Below are 17,155 nucleotides of genomic sequence, written 5' to 3' on the forward strand. Positions count from 1 at the left end.
GTGGTCCTCCAGGCGACCGATCTTTTCACGAGTTTCTCGAGTGAGTATGACCACATCAACCAATCTAGCTACTGCAATCAATTTTGCTCCTCACTCCAAACTTTCCTTTGGGTCATCGTCATTGAAACTCATCAACTCGAGAACCTTTTTCTTTGTGATGCCCTCCTTTGGTTTAATGTAATCTTCGAAGTGATCCTCGGAAACCTTCTTCGTCTTGCATAATATAGTTATTAAGTTGGGAAACAGAAGGTTACCCCGGTTTCTCTTGGCACAGTCACGGATTTGCTCAAAAATGAATTCTCCAACGTCAATCTTCCTTCCATAAATGATCGAGTGTAGGAGCATCAACCTCTTCACGAGGACAGTGGTGTTGTGAGACGTTGGCATCAGCTTGCCTTTGAGAAAGTGGTTTCATAGTTTCACGTGCAGTTTCAGTGCTCGACGATCAACTCTATTCCTAGTTGGGGCACTCCCTTCGAACTGGCCCACCCAAAGCAAAGATCTTGCAATACGCCACTGTATGTTTCTTGATCGGCCTCTATCAAAAATATCTTGTGTTGCTCTTCAACTTTCCCTAACTTAAAATATCGGTTGAGTAAACAAGGGAAAAATCGAATGAGCTTTCTTCGAACATAAACTGTGTGGTTAGATGGGTCCTCAAAATGGGCATAGAATTGCAGTACCATCATCGGTGCTACGGCTTTGGGATTGCGGGAAAACTTCTCCCAGTTGTGTTTTTTTATCACGTCCATCACCTTTGGTCCGAATGGCTCCTCTTCCTCGGTTGGAAAATAAATCCATCTTCCTAATATACTTGGCGTTTCTAGAAGGTCTTGAAGCATGCTTCTGCTTCTGCTGTTTGGAAACGTTCGAAACTTTGTGTTGGGGCTGGGACTTTCCTTGTTCTCACCATTGTACTTGGCTGACTTTTGTGGTGGTGATGAGGAGGTATTGTTGAGAGAAAGAAAAAAATTTATTGTTTTTAGAGAGAGAGGGAAACACGCTGAAGAAGAAGAGGTTGAGTGGTTTTTTTGGGAAAGTGATAGGTGGTTTCAAGGCAATTCAGTCCGTTCATGGTGGGGAAAAGATTTCTCATTAAATGAGAAATATCTGATTGGACGTAAAGTGGGAAAAGGTTTTCTTTCCCTCTTTATTTTGTCGCCAAAACCTTGTACCCTAGGGCTTTTTCTTCATGCATGCTTCAACTCCCCATGTTTCCACGTGTTACTTGTTTGCCTACAATAAGAGCGAAGAAAATAATAAAATAAAACGGATTAAAATAGAAAATAACTTAACTTATTTATGTACAGAATTCAGATTTTTTGTTGCCTAGGCAACAAATATATGCTCAATTAAGTAAAGCAAATTCTTGGGCATCATGTGCCAATGATGCCTGTTTGTCGCGCATGACTGTGGCTCCTTTGTACTCCTTGAGTCTCTGCCCATTGACCTTGAAGATGGAACCATCGTTTAGATTTTTAATTTCAATAGCTCCATTTTCATAGACTTGGTGAATGTTAAACGGTCCCAACCATCTTGATTTTAGCTTGCCCGGGAATAACTTAAGGCGTGAATTGTAGAGCAGTACTTGTTGTCAAGGAGAAAATTGCCTCGGTAATATTTTTCTGTCATGCCATCGTTTTTTTTCTCCATGTAAAGGCAGTAATTCTCGTATGCATGTGCTCTAAACTCATCCATCTCGTTCAGCTCCAAGAGTCTTCTATGTCCAGCAAGCTGAGCATCCATGTTTATCTTTTTGATGGCCCAGTAGGCTTTATGTTCAAGTTCAACCGGTAGATGACATTCCTTTCCATAGACCAGCTTGAATGGGGACATTCCCAGCGGTGTCTTGAATGCCGTTCGATAAGCCCATAGTCCTTCATCTAACTTCAGCGACCAGTCTTTTCGATTCGGGTTGACCATTTTTCAAGGATTTTCTTAATCTCCCGGTTAGAGACTTCGGCTTGTCCATTCGTTTGAGGGTGATACACCATAGCAATCCTATGTCGTACTCCATATCGTTTCAGTGCCTTGGCAATCAATTTGCTGTCAAAATGTGTGTATTCGTCGCTAATTATGGCTCGTGGTGTTCCAAAGCAGGTGAATATATTTTTGTGCAAAAACTTTAGCATCGTCTTCGAATCATTTTTAGGTGTTGCGATGGCTTCCACCCAGTTTGATATATAATCCACTACCATGAGAATATACAAATCTCCGAATGATGATGGGAAAGGTCTCATGAAGTCTATTCCATATACGTCAAAAAGTTTAATTTCCAGAATATTTTCCATGGCATCTCATGTCGTTTCGAGATGTTTCCTGTTCGTTGACATCTATCACACGACTTGTAGAATTCATGTGCGTCTTTGAACATGGTTGGCTAATAAAATCCGGACTGAAGCACTTTTGTTGTTGTTCTCATTCCACCAAAATGCCCTTGGCATTGGTGTAGGATATATTGCTGCTCTTCTTCTGGAATGCATCTTCGGATTATTTTGTCTCCGCATTGCTTGAATATGAACGGTTTATCCCAGTAGTAATGTCGCACATCATGTCGGAACTTCTTTCTGCCCTGGCTAGATATATCAGGAGGAACAATACCACTAACAAGAAAGTTAACAATGTCAGCATACCATGGTGCAGCCGTGACAAATAATATTTTCTCGTCTGGTAAATCCTCTTTAATTTATGTGATGTCAGGACTATCATGTTTGTTATCTAACCTAGACAAATGGTCTGCCACTTGATTTTCTATACCTTTTTTATCCTTGATCTCTAAATCAAATTCTTGCAGTAGTAATATCCACCGAATTAGTCTAAGCTTTACATCTTTTTTATTAATCATATATTTAATGGCAGAGTGATCTGTGTGCACAATTACCTTAGTGCCTATTAGATATGGCCTAAACTTATCGGATGTAAATACTACTGCTAAGAGTTCTTTTTCAGTGGTGGTATAGTTCACTTGTGCATCATTAAGAGTACGGCTTGCATAGTATATGACGTGAAAAATTTTACTTTTCCCATTCCCTAGTACTGCTCCGACTGCATAGTCACTAGCATCGCACATGAGCTCAAATGGTTCATTCCAGTCTGGTGGGATAAAAATTGGTGTTGCCGAAAGCTTTTTCTTCAGATCTGTGAAGGCATTCAAACAATCATTAGTAAATTCAAATGGATGATTTTGTTGAAACAAAAGACATAAGGGTTTAAAAATTTGTGAAAAGTCTTTTATGAACCGCCTGTAGAAGTTTGAATATCCAAGGAAACTGCATGCACCTCGAACATTAGTAGGTGGGGGAAGATTTACAATTGCATCCACCTTTGCTTTGTCGACTTTGATGCCATGGCATGAAATTTTGAGTCCCAACACTATTCCTTTTTTTACCATAAAATGGCATTTTCCCAGTTTAGCACTAAGTTGTCTTCTTCACAGCGTTTCAACACCTTGGATAAATTTCCAAGACATCGGTCAAAATCCTTACTCGAGACGGAGAAGTCGTCCATAAATATTTCCATGCACTCTTCCACCATATTCGAAAAGATTGCCATCATGCATCTTTGGAATGTAGCTGGAGTGTTACACAGTCCAAACGACATTCGTCTAAATGCTTAGGTACCATACATGCATGTGAAAGTTGTTTTTTATTGGTCCTCCGGTGCTATTGCAATTTGGTTATACCCCGAGTATCTATCAAGGAAGCAGTAAAATGCTTTTCCAGCTAATCTATCCAACATTTGATCGATAAAATGGAGGGGAAATGATCTTTCTTTATTGCTTTGTTAAGCTTCCTGTAATCCATGCATATACATCATCCCGTGACTGTTCTCGTGGTGAGTAGCTCATCATGCTCGCTTTTAACCACGGTCACACCACCTTTCTTTGGTACGCATTGTACTAGGCTAACCCATGAACTATTAGATATAGGATAAATTACTCCTGCATCCAGCCATTTTATAATTTCCTTCAAGACTACCTCCTTCATGATCGGGTTGAGCCATCTTTGGGGTTTCACTGAGGTGCTATGGTTGTCTTCAAGGTTGATTTTGTGCATGCATATGGTCAGACTGATTCCTTTCAAGTCTGCCATCGTCTGTCCTATAGTTTTCTTGTGCTGTGACAAGACATTTAACAAACTATTCTCCTATTCGGAGGTTAGGTTAGCAGAAATTATCACTGGTAGAGTTTCATCAATTCCTAGATAAGCATATTTCAAATGTGATGGCAAAGTTTTAAGTTCCAGCTTCGGTGCATGTTGTAAAGATGACTCATGATATCTAACTTCATCATAATCTAAGGGTTCAAATTTCATACCTGACCTGTTATGAAGAAGTCTCGATTGGTACCTTGTCTTTCCTCTGCATCTTGCATTCGTATTGTTTTTGGGGTGTTCATTGCTCAGATTTTTTTGGTCGAGGCCATGATTTTCAGGATCGTCTTATGAAAATAGTTCATCTGGGCCAAAGTTTTCTGCTTCATGTATCTCGGTTGTAGGTTCATGGTATAAAGTACTATATTTATCGAGCCTTAGGGATTCACCTCGTCCAAGGATTGCCTTTTCTTTAATCTTGTTAATATATTGGCATTCCTCTTAATTGTCCACATATTTCATGGAGTTGAATACATTAATAGTGACGCTTTGCTCGCCTACTCTCATGGTGAATTTTCCCTTTTCATAATCTATGAGGATTCTCCCAGTGGCTAAGAAAAGGCGTCCCAGAATGATTGGTGAGTTTTCATCGGCTTCGCAATCCATGATGAGAAAATCTATTGGAAATACGAATTTATCCACCTTTACTATGATGTCTTCTATTCTTCATTCGGGTCGCACATAAGATCGATCAGCCAACTGTAGGATGACCGATCAGCCACCTTTACTGGAACATGGTATTATAAAATTGTCAGGGTCTTTTTGTTTTGGTGGGAGTTTGCTTACTGCTTAGCAGATTTCTGTTGCCGTGGTGACACGTTTTACCTTCCTCTTCTTTGTAACAATTTCCTTAAGATACTTGGAATAGGAAGGCATTTGTTCGATGGCTTCAAGTAAGGGCACATTAATACACAATTGATCCAGAACATCAACAAATTTATTGAACTGTATTTCATCCTCATGCTTCTTCAACCATTGAGGGAACGGTGGTGGAGGTCTCACATCGACTGCTGATGGTGCTGAGTAATCGTTGGCCTTGACCATGAATTTTTTATCATCCGGTTGATGCTCTTCGGAGCCTTCACTTCTTTTCTTCTCTTTAGGCACTTTCTCTCGTTCAACATTCTTAGATTGATCATCCAGTTGTGTTATGCCTTGGTAAGGATTGTTCAGGTGTCCTCCCCCAAACTTGTCATTTTGGTCGACTTATTTTCCACTCCTTAGCGTAAGTACATTGCATTGCTCCTTCCCGTGATGCTTAGTGACTTCAGTATCACTAGGGGGATTTCCATGTGGGCGAGAATGTAATGCCGTAGCAATTTGTCCTACTTGATTTTCCAATGCTCTGAGATATGAACTATGGCTTTGCAAAAGCGTTGCTTGGCTTTGTAGCAAATTTCCTTGATTTTAATTGTTGCAGAGTGTTCGTGCACCAAGGTCTTTGTGGAAGCCATGAAATCTTTTATCGAGGCCATGAATTCCTGCAATGATAACTCCAAGGAATTAATATTCGAATTGGTGCTAGAGGAAGAAACCATACATTTATTGTTCTACCAAGGCTGTTGATGATGCTGATTCTGAAAATGTTGATGGTCAGAATTATTTTACTGTGGTCTGTAGTTTGCGGCTTGATTTTTACTGTTCCCTTGATTACTCCATGAAAAATTAGGGTGCTGACTCCAACCAGGATTGTACGTATTCGAATAGGGGTTATTATTATTCCAATTGTAGTTGCCCACAAAATTAGTTGACTCATGGTTTTCAGGACATTCACTCTCATGATGATTGCCGTGACAAAATAGGCATACATTATTGGTCACCTTAACTTTCTTATCTCATTAGGACGTTGCAAAATTTTCAACATATTGGTTATAGCCGAAAGTTGAGCTGCAACCGAATCTTTACCTTCTAATTCATATGCTCCTGATATTTTTCTATCAGTTCCCAATCTTGCACTTGGAAATTGATAATCATTATTTACTATCCTGTCGAGGATGTCAAAGGCTTCCTCGGGTAATTTATCCAGTAATGTGCCATTCGCTGAGGCATCTAGCATAATTCAAGTTGGTGCGTTGACTCCAATGTAAAACATTACCACTTGCATCCAATCGTGAAATCCATGGTTAACACATTTGTGAAGTAAACTCTTATACCTATCCCAATATTCGTACATTGATTCATCATCTCCTTAGCGAAAACTAGAAATGTCATTGCGAAGCTGAGTGTTCATATTGGGCAGATTGTATCGCAGTAGGAAACACTTGCATAAGTCTGCCCATGACTCCATTGAGCCGGAAGAAACTCCGTTGAGCCAGGATCTTGCTCTATCGCGTAGGGAGTAAGGAAAAAGCTTCAGTTTTAGCACATCCTCATGTACTCCTTGTTGCCAAAACGAGTCGTATAATTCAAGGAAAGCACGAACATGTTGTCTTGCATCTTTATTGGGTGAACCACCAAATTCTCTGATAGAGTTTAACATGTTAAACATCACCTGTTTGAGTTCAAAGTGAGTAGCTTATATCTCAGGTGCCACTATGCTTGCATTGAGGTCATCGAGAATAAGGTTTAAATGATCTCGTATCGCTCTTGGTCTTGCAACTTGAAGATTAATTGATGTATCTGGATCTCCTAAATCTCCCATGTTGTGTTGTATTTGAAATTGATTTGCTTGTTCTCTGGTTCTTTGGGCACGCAACCTTTGTCTGAGTGATTGCTCAATTTCAGGATCAAATGGTTCCAAAGGCTTACCAGAAGATCTCAAGGTCATGCAATAATTAAAACTTATAAAAGAAAATAGTAAACTACGTTATAGTAATATAAAGTGACAAAGATAACTTGTTATGGCTAAAAATATCGTCAGTTGCCAATCCCCGACAAGGGCGCCAAAAACTTGATCTCTTGTAAATGTATATGCTAAGGCAAGCAAATCTGTGCAAGTATACACAATCGATGCAAGTAATATAGTAGTGAGTGAGTATCGTCTCCACAGGGATTGGATTAGAAATATATTTTCACCACAACTAGAACTAATGTCACAAGCTAAGTTCTACTAAGTATTATCCTAAGAATTAATGAACTAAGAAAATGATTCAATGATTTCAGAAAGGTTTGGTTGAGGAAAAATTAATATGCAGACTAATAAAACAAGTGATGGGTTAAATATAATGCAAACAACCTCACATATTCAGACGTGTCACAGAGCACTTATGCTAAACTATTGTCTTGACAACAAATATTTTCAGTTTAGAATGACTTATTATGACTCACTAAAATTGCCCGACAGTATTACTAGGTATTCTTAGACGGTTGCTATGGCAATACCTCTCGTCGTTAACTATAGACGTAGTCTCTCCTACTCTAGCATCTATCCCTTTTAGTCGATTGAAACTCACTCTTTATCTCTAAGGTAGACAAGTTAGAACTTCACCATCCCAGATTCATTCCATTGCTCACGTTGATCTATCTTAATTCTCTCGAATTTAAAAATCACTTATCTAGACAAAAGGCTACCTCTCGATGCTCTTACAATGCCAATATATGTTTTACCAAAACCCAAGGCTATCTCTCGATGCTCTTACAGTGCTAAGGTAAAATATTTAAGTTGTGAACAAAACAGTCATAAGCGAAACATACTTCATCATTCATAAACATAAAATATTGTTCGGCAAAACAAAGTTTAACACCAAGTAAAGCATTCATGGTGCTATCAAAGATCATTCAAGATTAAACGTTTTAATACAACCCCAAATAGATAAAGAGTTAAAAACAAAGGAAGAACGACTCCCAAAATCGGGGGCTCTGTCGCGACAATCCTGATTAGCAGCGCGCCTGCCTTGGTGATCACTCTCTCTCGAGGCCTGATCACCGCTCTGCTATCGTCTGGCTACGGAGGACACCAATGAAGGTTGGTGGGTAGACGGTGGGAAAGCACTGCAGTTGCTTGCTCACGCCTTAGGTAAAGCTCTTCTCTCTTCTTCCTTGCCTCTTTTTTTGGCGGCTACGGCTGGCTATTTATAAGGAAAAACCTTCTAAGTTTTTGTATACTTTTAGAGTTTCCTTAACTAGCCGTTATTAATTGCCCGAACTTAAAAACGAAAGGCGGCTGGCGGCTATCAGAATAATTGAGGCTTGCTTGTACGTGAAGTATGTCATCCAGCTGGTGTGTGACATAGGCGGTTTAGCCACACCTGCTTTAGACTTCCTCAAATAAATCTTGCCTTGGCGAGATAAATCTGCTCCTCATATTCTCATCTGTTCCGTTGGCCTCTGCACTTTTTCATTGTCACGACTGAAATGTTCTTCCTCAGTAAGATTCCTTCACAAACACAACCAGACAACCATTTCTCTTCAGCAGCATCAGTCAAACCAAATAAATCTTGCCTAAGGAAAACTTATCCACCACAATCTAATATAACCTATATGTGACTAAATGCAACTAAAAATGCAATGCATACTTTGTCTAAACGAGCAATAACTTAAGTGAAAAGACTAGGAATTAAGTCTTTTTACGGAGTTATCAGGAGGACTTTTGAGTCACCTCTATAACTAATTGCTTTAGCTGAATAACTCAACTTTATTACACATACTTTATAATAATACTTCATTAATTTCTTGGGTATACATATTTGATTTTTTAAGCTCATTAAGAAGAACTTGTTATAGTTTAGGTGTCATTTAGAGTCATAAAATTTTATCCTTCGAGTTCAATTCCCAAGAAACTGACCTATTCATAAAATTTTGACCGACATTTCTTCACTCAACATTGATCAAATTGTTTAAAAACTAGTATATCAGAAACGATGGGTGTTTTCTGATTACTACAATTGTTTCCTGTTTTGATTATTGGGAATTGAATTGATTAAAAAGGTGATAAGCTTTTATTGCCCTTTCCTCATGATCAAATCAAAATTATGCCTTTGATCAAGTGTTTCTTTGTTCTTCTAATGGTTAAGCAGCGAAGTAAGAGATTGGTTATGCTTCTTAATTATTTGATTAACTTTCTTCACTCATCATCGTATCTTCAATGATGAACATTCTCATTAAAAAGTTGTTCGTGTAGGTAAACATGGGGCTGATTTAGTGGATAACTGAAATTTCATATATCTGTGACTCTGACTGTCCAACATAATTACAAGTAAATAATGTCTATGCTGTTGATGCCTGCAGAACCGGTATAACAATTTTCTTCTTAACTGGGCATTTGTTGTTTTGGCATTTCTAATAAAGCACCCTCAGTTTTATACAAGTTTTCAACTAAACGACTGTAGAGAAGAAATGAAAGAGAGAAAGAAGAGGAAAGCTTCTTTTCCTGCTTGCAGATTTTTTTTTTGGTAAGGTTGGAAAGTTGGAGGTGCCACTTTTTTTACACTATGCGGGAAGACTTGTTTGAGAAGATGAGAGTAAATGCTAAATACCAGCGGATGCATCAGATGTGTATTCGCTATTGAAGACGAGCTGTTTATTTTAAAGTTATGAGACATACTCCTGACTTGCGTGCAATGCTACAATTGACTGTTTAAAAGGTGGATTAGCTAGGTATTTTTATATCTTCGGCTTCTTTGGAAGACTTGTGTGTGCTTGACAAATGGTTAGGCATTCTAAAACTATATATTTTTTATGAACTGACATAGCAACCAATGCACTTTGTTGTTGTGCAACTTTGAGGATAAACATGGAGAAAATTATAGAACAAACAACTTTTCTCTTCATTACCATTCATTTTAGATCATCGAAACTGATTGTGATATCTGATCAACCATTGTGAGTACTAACTGATCCGTAAAAGGAACAAAGGAAATTTAGTGACAAGGTAAAACACCTGCAAACGTGTCTCCAAATTTTGATGTTATCTATGCCAAAAGTCTTGGAGATATTGTGGAAGAATTTTTATTGTGTTCTTTTTTTAATGTTTGACGTCGAAACATTATGAATAACATGATCTTGTACTGTGATGTTTTTATTATGGCAGGATGTTGGGATGTGGTTGGAAGAGATAAATCTTGGTAGTTTTCGCCAGATTTTCAAAGAAAATGGTGTTAATGGGGAATACTTGGAAGGCATGCTTATGTTTACAACTGAACAGATTCTCCGGTTTATAAGGCGATGCCATATGAAGTGTGGAGACTTCATCACACTATACAAGGAACTCAGACGAATAAAAGGTATATGTAAATTTCACCTCTCAAAATTTGGAAGTTACTTCAATCTTAAGGGTTCCCCCCCAACACCAATATTATTCTGATTGTTCCTGTGGTAAGAGACATATTTCTGTTAGTAGTATTTCTTCATTTCTTCTGCAGTTTAAAACATGGGATATTTTCTCTGCTGCATGAGCATCGAGCCATTTCATCAAACCATGAATATTTTACCCACTCTCATCAAATAAATTATGGTATCCAAGTTATGTTGCAGCAGTGCCTTGTGCATATGAATTGGTGTAGCATGAGAGAGGTTGACTATACCGTATATCGTGCCACATCTCTCAAATGGTTTAATCTTTCAAATGGTTTAATGATATTCATTTTCTTCCCAAGAAATCATTTTTTTTCTCGCTTTCGTTCTTCAATAGCTCTTAGCTATTGTCCTTTTGTTGTCTACTCAAACAAGAGGGACTCGTTATTGGAATTTTCTATACTTCTTGGTTATTGACATATTTAAATTGCATTCTTCAGTGGCTTGTCTAAAAGGAGAGCAAAAAGTTCACCGGCCGTCGTGGGCGCCTTCATTCCTTTCGTTAGTGTTTCTCAAGGTGGCAAAGCGCAACAGACAGTCTCGTGTTGTTTCCCTGAAGCTGGAACCCTGTTGCAAAATTTGCTTTTATGTACGTTTATGTAGTTTTTCTTATTGTTTAGAGAGCAAAAGGTAGGGGGGAAATACTAAACATTTCAATATTACGAGTCTAGTTCTGCGAAGCAGACTATGATAGAATCGTCTTTGAAAGCTGTTAACATTGATCGCGTATGATTCTTGAACTTCACTCCGGTAATGATTAGGATTCACATAACTCTCAATTATTTGACATTGAATGTTCATATCCTTATTGTTCATCATTTGATATCGAATGCTCATACCCTTATTATTCATGGTGTTTGAACCCAAAACCTTAAGGAATAACAACAATTCTTTTACCACCGAGATTAGAGGTGTTCAATTGATCGGTTAGGTTAATTGATTGAACCAAACTTTCAAAATTTCACTAACCGATTTTTCTTTTTCATTTTAACCGTTAACCGAATTGAAAACAATTAACCAAACTGAACAAAGTTTGGTTAATTAGTCGGTTAACCGAGTGAAACAAATTTTAAATAATATATATTATATATTTAATATTTAATATTTTCGGCTAATTCAGTTTAGTAATTCGGTTTAAATCGAAATTTAAATACTCTCAAAGCTATTAATATATAAATAATATATTAAATTTTTAAATTTTTTTATTAATTCGGTTAATTAACCTATTTCGAACCGAATTAACCGATAATAACTTTGAAAAAATCATTAATCGTGAATCGATCGAACTTAAAATTAACCGATCAATTAATCGAAAAAAAATTCGATTCAGTCAATTTAATGGGTTAACCTAAACAATTGATTTTTTTTTTGTTTTGTTTTTGAATTAATGTGTCTGATATAGTTATGTATGCAAATATGATTATATTTGGTGATATACATGAGGGGGTAATGGCGGCTCATCTCTTTTGATGTGGATTTAGTTATGAGGTATTCAATCTCTGGTCGAGAAAGAAAGGTCGACTCAAGTTTCCAAAATGAATATCTTCCTCTTTACCCACATATATCATAATGCTTGATTCACTCACCATTTTCGAAACCATTCAAACACCTTAAACTCGTATCATATTTTATTTTCTGTAGAACGCTTTTTATATCGTCTGATTTTAAGTTTGATAATTCAAGCAACGTCTATTTTGCCAAAGTAGTTTATGTGATTCAGGGAAGATTACAAAGTAACATCCTAACATTTATCATCATATGAGATTATTGAGGTTTTATTATTCCTAACTGTCCGAATTGATATCAACTTATGGAATAGTTTTAAAATTTGGTTGTCACCCGATTGTCTTCCCAATACGATCGGCTTGCCCAAGCTACTTTTTAACTTTTTATACCTTGTATATCCTTAAACAAAAGGACGAATATTTTGTTACATAACGATCGAGTATATTGCCCAGATACATCATTTCAGAAAGGCTTAATTAGAAAATAAGTTACTAAAGTATATCGTTTTCTCACATAGGTGTCTAAACGCTTTTCTATTCATCTAGCTACCTAACGTTATAAATGTTACTACTTTAGGTGCCTTGGTCGTAACACCCGTTAAAAATCTCCGTCAAGTGACATGTGTCACGTTCTGGTAATTTTAAAAGATATTTTAAAAACACTTAAAAAATATTATATTTATAACCCCCTAATTTTTTAAAATTGCAAAAAAGTCTAAAATCCCTAAAAACCTCAAATCCCTAACCCTAATCCTAACTTTACCTCCCTTTTTTGCCATGGCCACCGCCGCTAACGTTGTCCCTTCCATCTCCGTAGTAGGACGATGTCGTTCTTATTGTGTAGTCGCGATGGTCAACTCGACGACTGTCGTGGAGTCGCGATTTTAGGTTCGTTCTGGTAGTTTTATTTGTCGTGATTTAGGGTTCTTCGGCTATTATTACGATGGTTGTTTGTTGGCAATGGCAGATGCGGGAGTGGGTATAGTGATTAGATTTAGGATTTTCAAAGTTTGGGGAGGTTTTTAATATTTTTGAAAAACTTGAACTTTTCTAAAATACAATTTTAAGTTTTTCAAAATTTTAAATAAAATTTTCAAAATTACCTGAATGTGCCACATGTCTTAACGACGGAATTTAACTTTTGTTGCGGACCAGACATCTAAAGTGATAATGTTTGTAACCTTAGACACATGGATGAATCAAAAAAAATTGAACATCTATTTAGGAAAAATGGTATAATTTGGGTACTTATTTTCTAATTAAACCTTTTAGAAATAATAATTTGTTAATTAAATTAATAAATTCATTATTTACGTAAAAAATATTTTTTTTCACTTCAACGTATCAGTGGTAAAATCTAATATACGACGAGGACGATTAATCTTTGAAATATTAAAAATTCTTGTATAATTTAGATTTTTTATTAATAATTTAATTTTGTTCGTAAGATTTTATAAATTTATTTCTTGAGTAAAATCATTTATACATCCCTAAGTCCAAACCTTTGTTTAACTTACTAAATCAGGTAAAAGGTTGGATGAAGATTACCATTAACCTCACTTCATATCCCTTTTGGGGCATAGCAAGAAGTACATAAGAAGCAGGCTAACAGTATCCACAATATTAACTATATCAGCAAGGCCATGTGTACAGCAGTTATTTAGGGTGCTGCAAAGTTGGTTGCTACCTAATATTGTTCGAATCAAGTGCAAATTAAACAGAGATGGTCCATCAAAACCAACCACCTTTTTAGCAATGATAATGCCCTCATGCTGACTGCACTGTGGGTTTCATTTAAAACAACCCCACCCCCACCGGGAAGATAATAAAAATTTAAATTTTTTATATAATTTATACTTTTATTAATAATTTATTTATTTATTAAAATTTTATAAACCTATTTTTGGTACTGTAACATTTTAAGTCGGATGCTTATCCCAAGTGTATTTGCTACCACACCTACCTTCGTGATATTGTGAAAATGCTTCCTTCTGATATGCTGTCTTTTTCATCATGATAAAAATACACCAATATGCAGGCAAACGTGGCAGTGAATATAATCGCTTTCCTTTTAAAAACATAGCTGCGTGACCTAACCATTTATTCCCTCACCAAGGTTCCTTCCAAATACTACTTCCCAATCTCATTTGGACTCTTGTATCTCACACTTATCCTCCATTAAACAAACTATCTGAAATACCTCCTCATTAACTCATCTTCTTGGACTTAGCTTCACAACACCCGATTCTCACCTAAATCCATACATTAATGTGTTTAACAGTAAATGGCCATCTCCCATAAATACATGATCTAATCATCAACCACTTTGTCATAAAACAAAAACTCTTCTCTTTCTTCTTCTTCTTCTTCTTCTTCTTCTTCTTCTTCGTCTTCGTATCTTTCCTATAATGGGTAGACAAGGTGGTGGTGATCCTACCGTGGTTAGTTCCTCCATTGTTCTTTTGCAAGAAAGGTTCAGACAACTGCAGAAGGATAGGGAAAGGAGAGAGGGGAAAGAGCTTCTGAAACTGTTGTCCGAATCCGACATGAGATTCGAGCCTAACGGATCGGCGGAGGCGGCGAGGCAGAAACCCCATCAGGATTCATCGCTCTCTCTTGGACTAAGCTCTCACGGTAGGCGAACCAATTTCAGAGCTGTGGAAATCCAGGCATCATCAACAAGCTTATGGCCTAATGAAACTTCAAGCACATCGAAGAAGTTTGAGACTTGTGACGTTGATACTTCTCTTCATCTGTAGTCTCCCGAGATCAGGAAAAAAGATAGTAAATTTTAAGATTCGAAATCCGATCCTTAACCTACTCCCTTTGTTTCTTTTGGTCTGTAAGAAATGGAAAACTGTGTATTTACAGCTAATATATACATTGCTGGTACGTACATCTTCAAAACCCCATATTATAAAACGTATATAGGCAACAGCGGATGTTGAATTTGGTAGCAAAATCATAATTTACAAAGGACCTAAACCATCTGATTCTTAGAAATGTGCAAATATATTCAAAGAAGAGAAATCGGTATTATCACTGCGGGTTCTTTTTTTGGGTCCTACAAGGAAGAGTGTGTGGGGAAGGTTTTCTTTTTTCATGGGAAACTGTTTGGTTGTACTATAATGTCGAGCTTTCTTGTACTTTAGTGTAGCATAGTTTTTGTGGGTTTTTTCGCTTGAGATTTTTGCTGCTTGTAAAGTTGCTTCATGCGGTTGTTCTTATACGTATTTCGTAAAGCACGTATGAAAAGTTAGCGTAAACACAGCCGGCTATATTAACGTATGCCTTGTTTGTCTGTTTATGTTTTGTACATTGGAACTGACCATAACACTGTTCGATGGATACTTTCATGGCATTAAAAAAATGAAGTTGGTTTTTTTTTTGGATAAGTAAATTATATTTCATCCAAAAGAAACATCATTAGTTGTTACAAACAACCTGCCTCAACCTAGATCAAGTCCCAATTTGTGTACAAGTATCTATTGCCATCATCAACTCTGTGTGTACTAAGGCTATACATTTTGGTTTTCACCGCTACCTTAATTCTATTTACAATTACCTCACTAGTGCTTGAAAGACCTCGAAACTGCATGTGGTTGCGTTCTTCCCAAATATAATAAAGGAACCCGGTCCAAGCAAGCTTAAGGATCCGACTGCGAAGGGTTTTGTCCTTCAAGTTCTCGATCAACCAATTAAGGCGTTGATCCTAACTGAAATCCACACAGCCGTAGAACAGCACTCCAAACATCCTTAGCATAAGGGCAGTCAGCAAATAGATGATCATGTGATTCCCTGCCAGAACCACATACCATACATACATCATCAATATCCAAACCACAACGAACAAGCATGTCCTTAGTTGGCAGCCTATCGAGGGTAACCATCCACGCGATAAGGGAAAATTTTGGAATATGAGAAGGGAACCAAATAATCTTGTGCCAGCTCACCTTCTCTTTGCTAATTCGAATACTATCCCATATCCATTTACCATTGATTTGGCTCAAATCGGTACCAGGAACAAAGAATCTCCTCGCATCATCTCGAAGTCTCAGTAGTTTGCTTAAAATCCAGCTGTAATGAGGCTTACTAACAACCTCCCAGTAACTTTCTGATTTAAGACAGTAAGCCTTTACCCAAGCTATCCACAATGAACCAGCATTAGCTAGAATATTCCTAATTAGCATCAGGCAGCACGATTTACTCCATAGAGCAAGGTCCCTGAGTCCCAGCCCACCCTCAGACTTCAAGGAGCAGATCTGACTCCAGCCTACTCGGGCTCCTCTAGCCGGAGTGTCACACCCTTTCCAAAAAAAACGCATGCAAAGTCTCTCCACTTCCTTAATAATCCCTTTAGGAATGATAAGCTGTCTACACCAAAAATTAAAGATGCTGAATAGAACAGATTTGACTAACTGCAATCTTCCTCCAAAACTAAGTTTTTTGCTGGACCATTGCCTCAATTTGTCCTTAATTCTTTCCAGTAGAGCAGTGCAGTCTTTACTAGTGAGCTTGCGGGTAACTAGGGGAACCCCTAGATACCTAATAGGGAGCTGAGCCATTCTAAACCCAGTGGCTAGCCGAATCTGATCGAGGGTAGTTTGATTCAAGCCACTAGAAAAAAAACTCAGTTTTCGAGACATTCAACTTAAGTCCTGAAAGCTCATAAAACTTTTCTAAAGTACTTTGAACACCAAGCACAGACTCAAGGGACCCATGACAGAAAACTAGAAGGTCATCCACAAAGCAAAGATGGGTTAATTGAATTCTTTTACATTTTGGGTGAAAACGAAAGATTCCCTTCATGGATGCAACATTCAAAAGAGATGACAAAACATTTATCACCATGAAAAATAAGTAGGGTGATAAGGGATCACCCTGCCTAACCCCCTTTGCACCCTTAAAAAACCCCACCAGGCTGTCATTCAGTGAAACAAAATACATGGATGTAGTAATGCATGCTCTAATCCAATTGCAGAATTTATCAGGAAGTCCCAAGGCTCTAAGAACAGACAGCAAAAATTCCCAATTGACAGAATCAAATTCCTTCTGGAGATCTATTTTGATAGCACATCTAGGAGATAAACTCTTCCTTGAGTAACCTTTAACCACTTCCTGTGCTAATAGAGTGTTATCCACTATATTCCTACCCTTGACAAAAGCTGTCTGATTGAGGGAAATCATACGAGGGAAGTATGGAATAAGTCTGTTTACAAGAATCCTGGTTATAGTTTTGTAGACCACTGAACAACAAGATATGGGTCT

The 17,155-nt window shown here is 37.5% G+C and overlaps 2 protein-coding genes across 2 annotated transcripts; both read left to right on the forward strand.

Moving 5' to 3' along the window:
* Positions 1-9,498: 9,498 nt before the first annotated feature.
* LOC120182815 lies at positions 9,499-11,019 on the forward strand. Its single transcript, XM_039187679.1, has 2 exons — positions 9,499-10,312; positions 10,823-11,019. The coding sequence occupies exons 1-2, from the start codon at positions 10,102-10,104 to the stop codon at positions 11,014-11,016; spliced, it is 405 nt and encodes a 134-aa protein (XP_039043610.1). The 5' UTR covers positions 9,499-10,101; the 3' UTR covers positions 11,017-11,019.
* A 3,276-nt stretch (positions 11,020-14,295) lies between these two features.
* LOC120182930 lies at positions 14,296-14,646 on the forward strand. The gene has a single exon (XM_039187749.1). It carries the CDS (start codon positions 14,296-14,298, stop codon positions 14,644-14,646), a length of 351 nt encoding a protein of 116 aa, XP_039043680.1.
* Positions 14,647-17,155: the final 2,509 nt, after the last annotated feature.

This window comes from Hibiscus syriacus, unplaced genomic scaffold (assembly GCF_006381635.1).
Source record: "Hibiscus syriacus cultivar Baekdansim isolate YM2019G1 unplaced genomic scaffold, ASM638163v2 tig00112738_pilon, whole genome shotgun sequence".
Taxonomy (NCBI): Eukaryota; Viridiplantae; Streptophyta; class Magnoliopsida; order Malvales; family Malvaceae; genus Hibiscus; species Hibiscus syriacus.

What these genes read in the sequence shown, in the direction of transcription:
- LOC120182815 (XM_039187679.1), top strand. Translation starts at nt 10,102, where the DNA reads ATGTTTTTATTATGGCAGGATGTTGGGATGTGGTTGGAAGAGATAAAT. An exon ending in GGAACTCAGACGAATAAAAG is followed by an intron (nt 10,313 to 10,822) that starts GTATATGTAAAT and finishes TGCATTCTTCAG; the next exon opens with TGGCTTGTCTAAAAGGAGAG.
- LOC120182930 (XM_039187749.1), top strand. Translation starts at nt 14,296, where the DNA reads ATGGGTAGACAAGGTGGTGGTGATCCTACCGTGGTTAGTTCCTCCATT.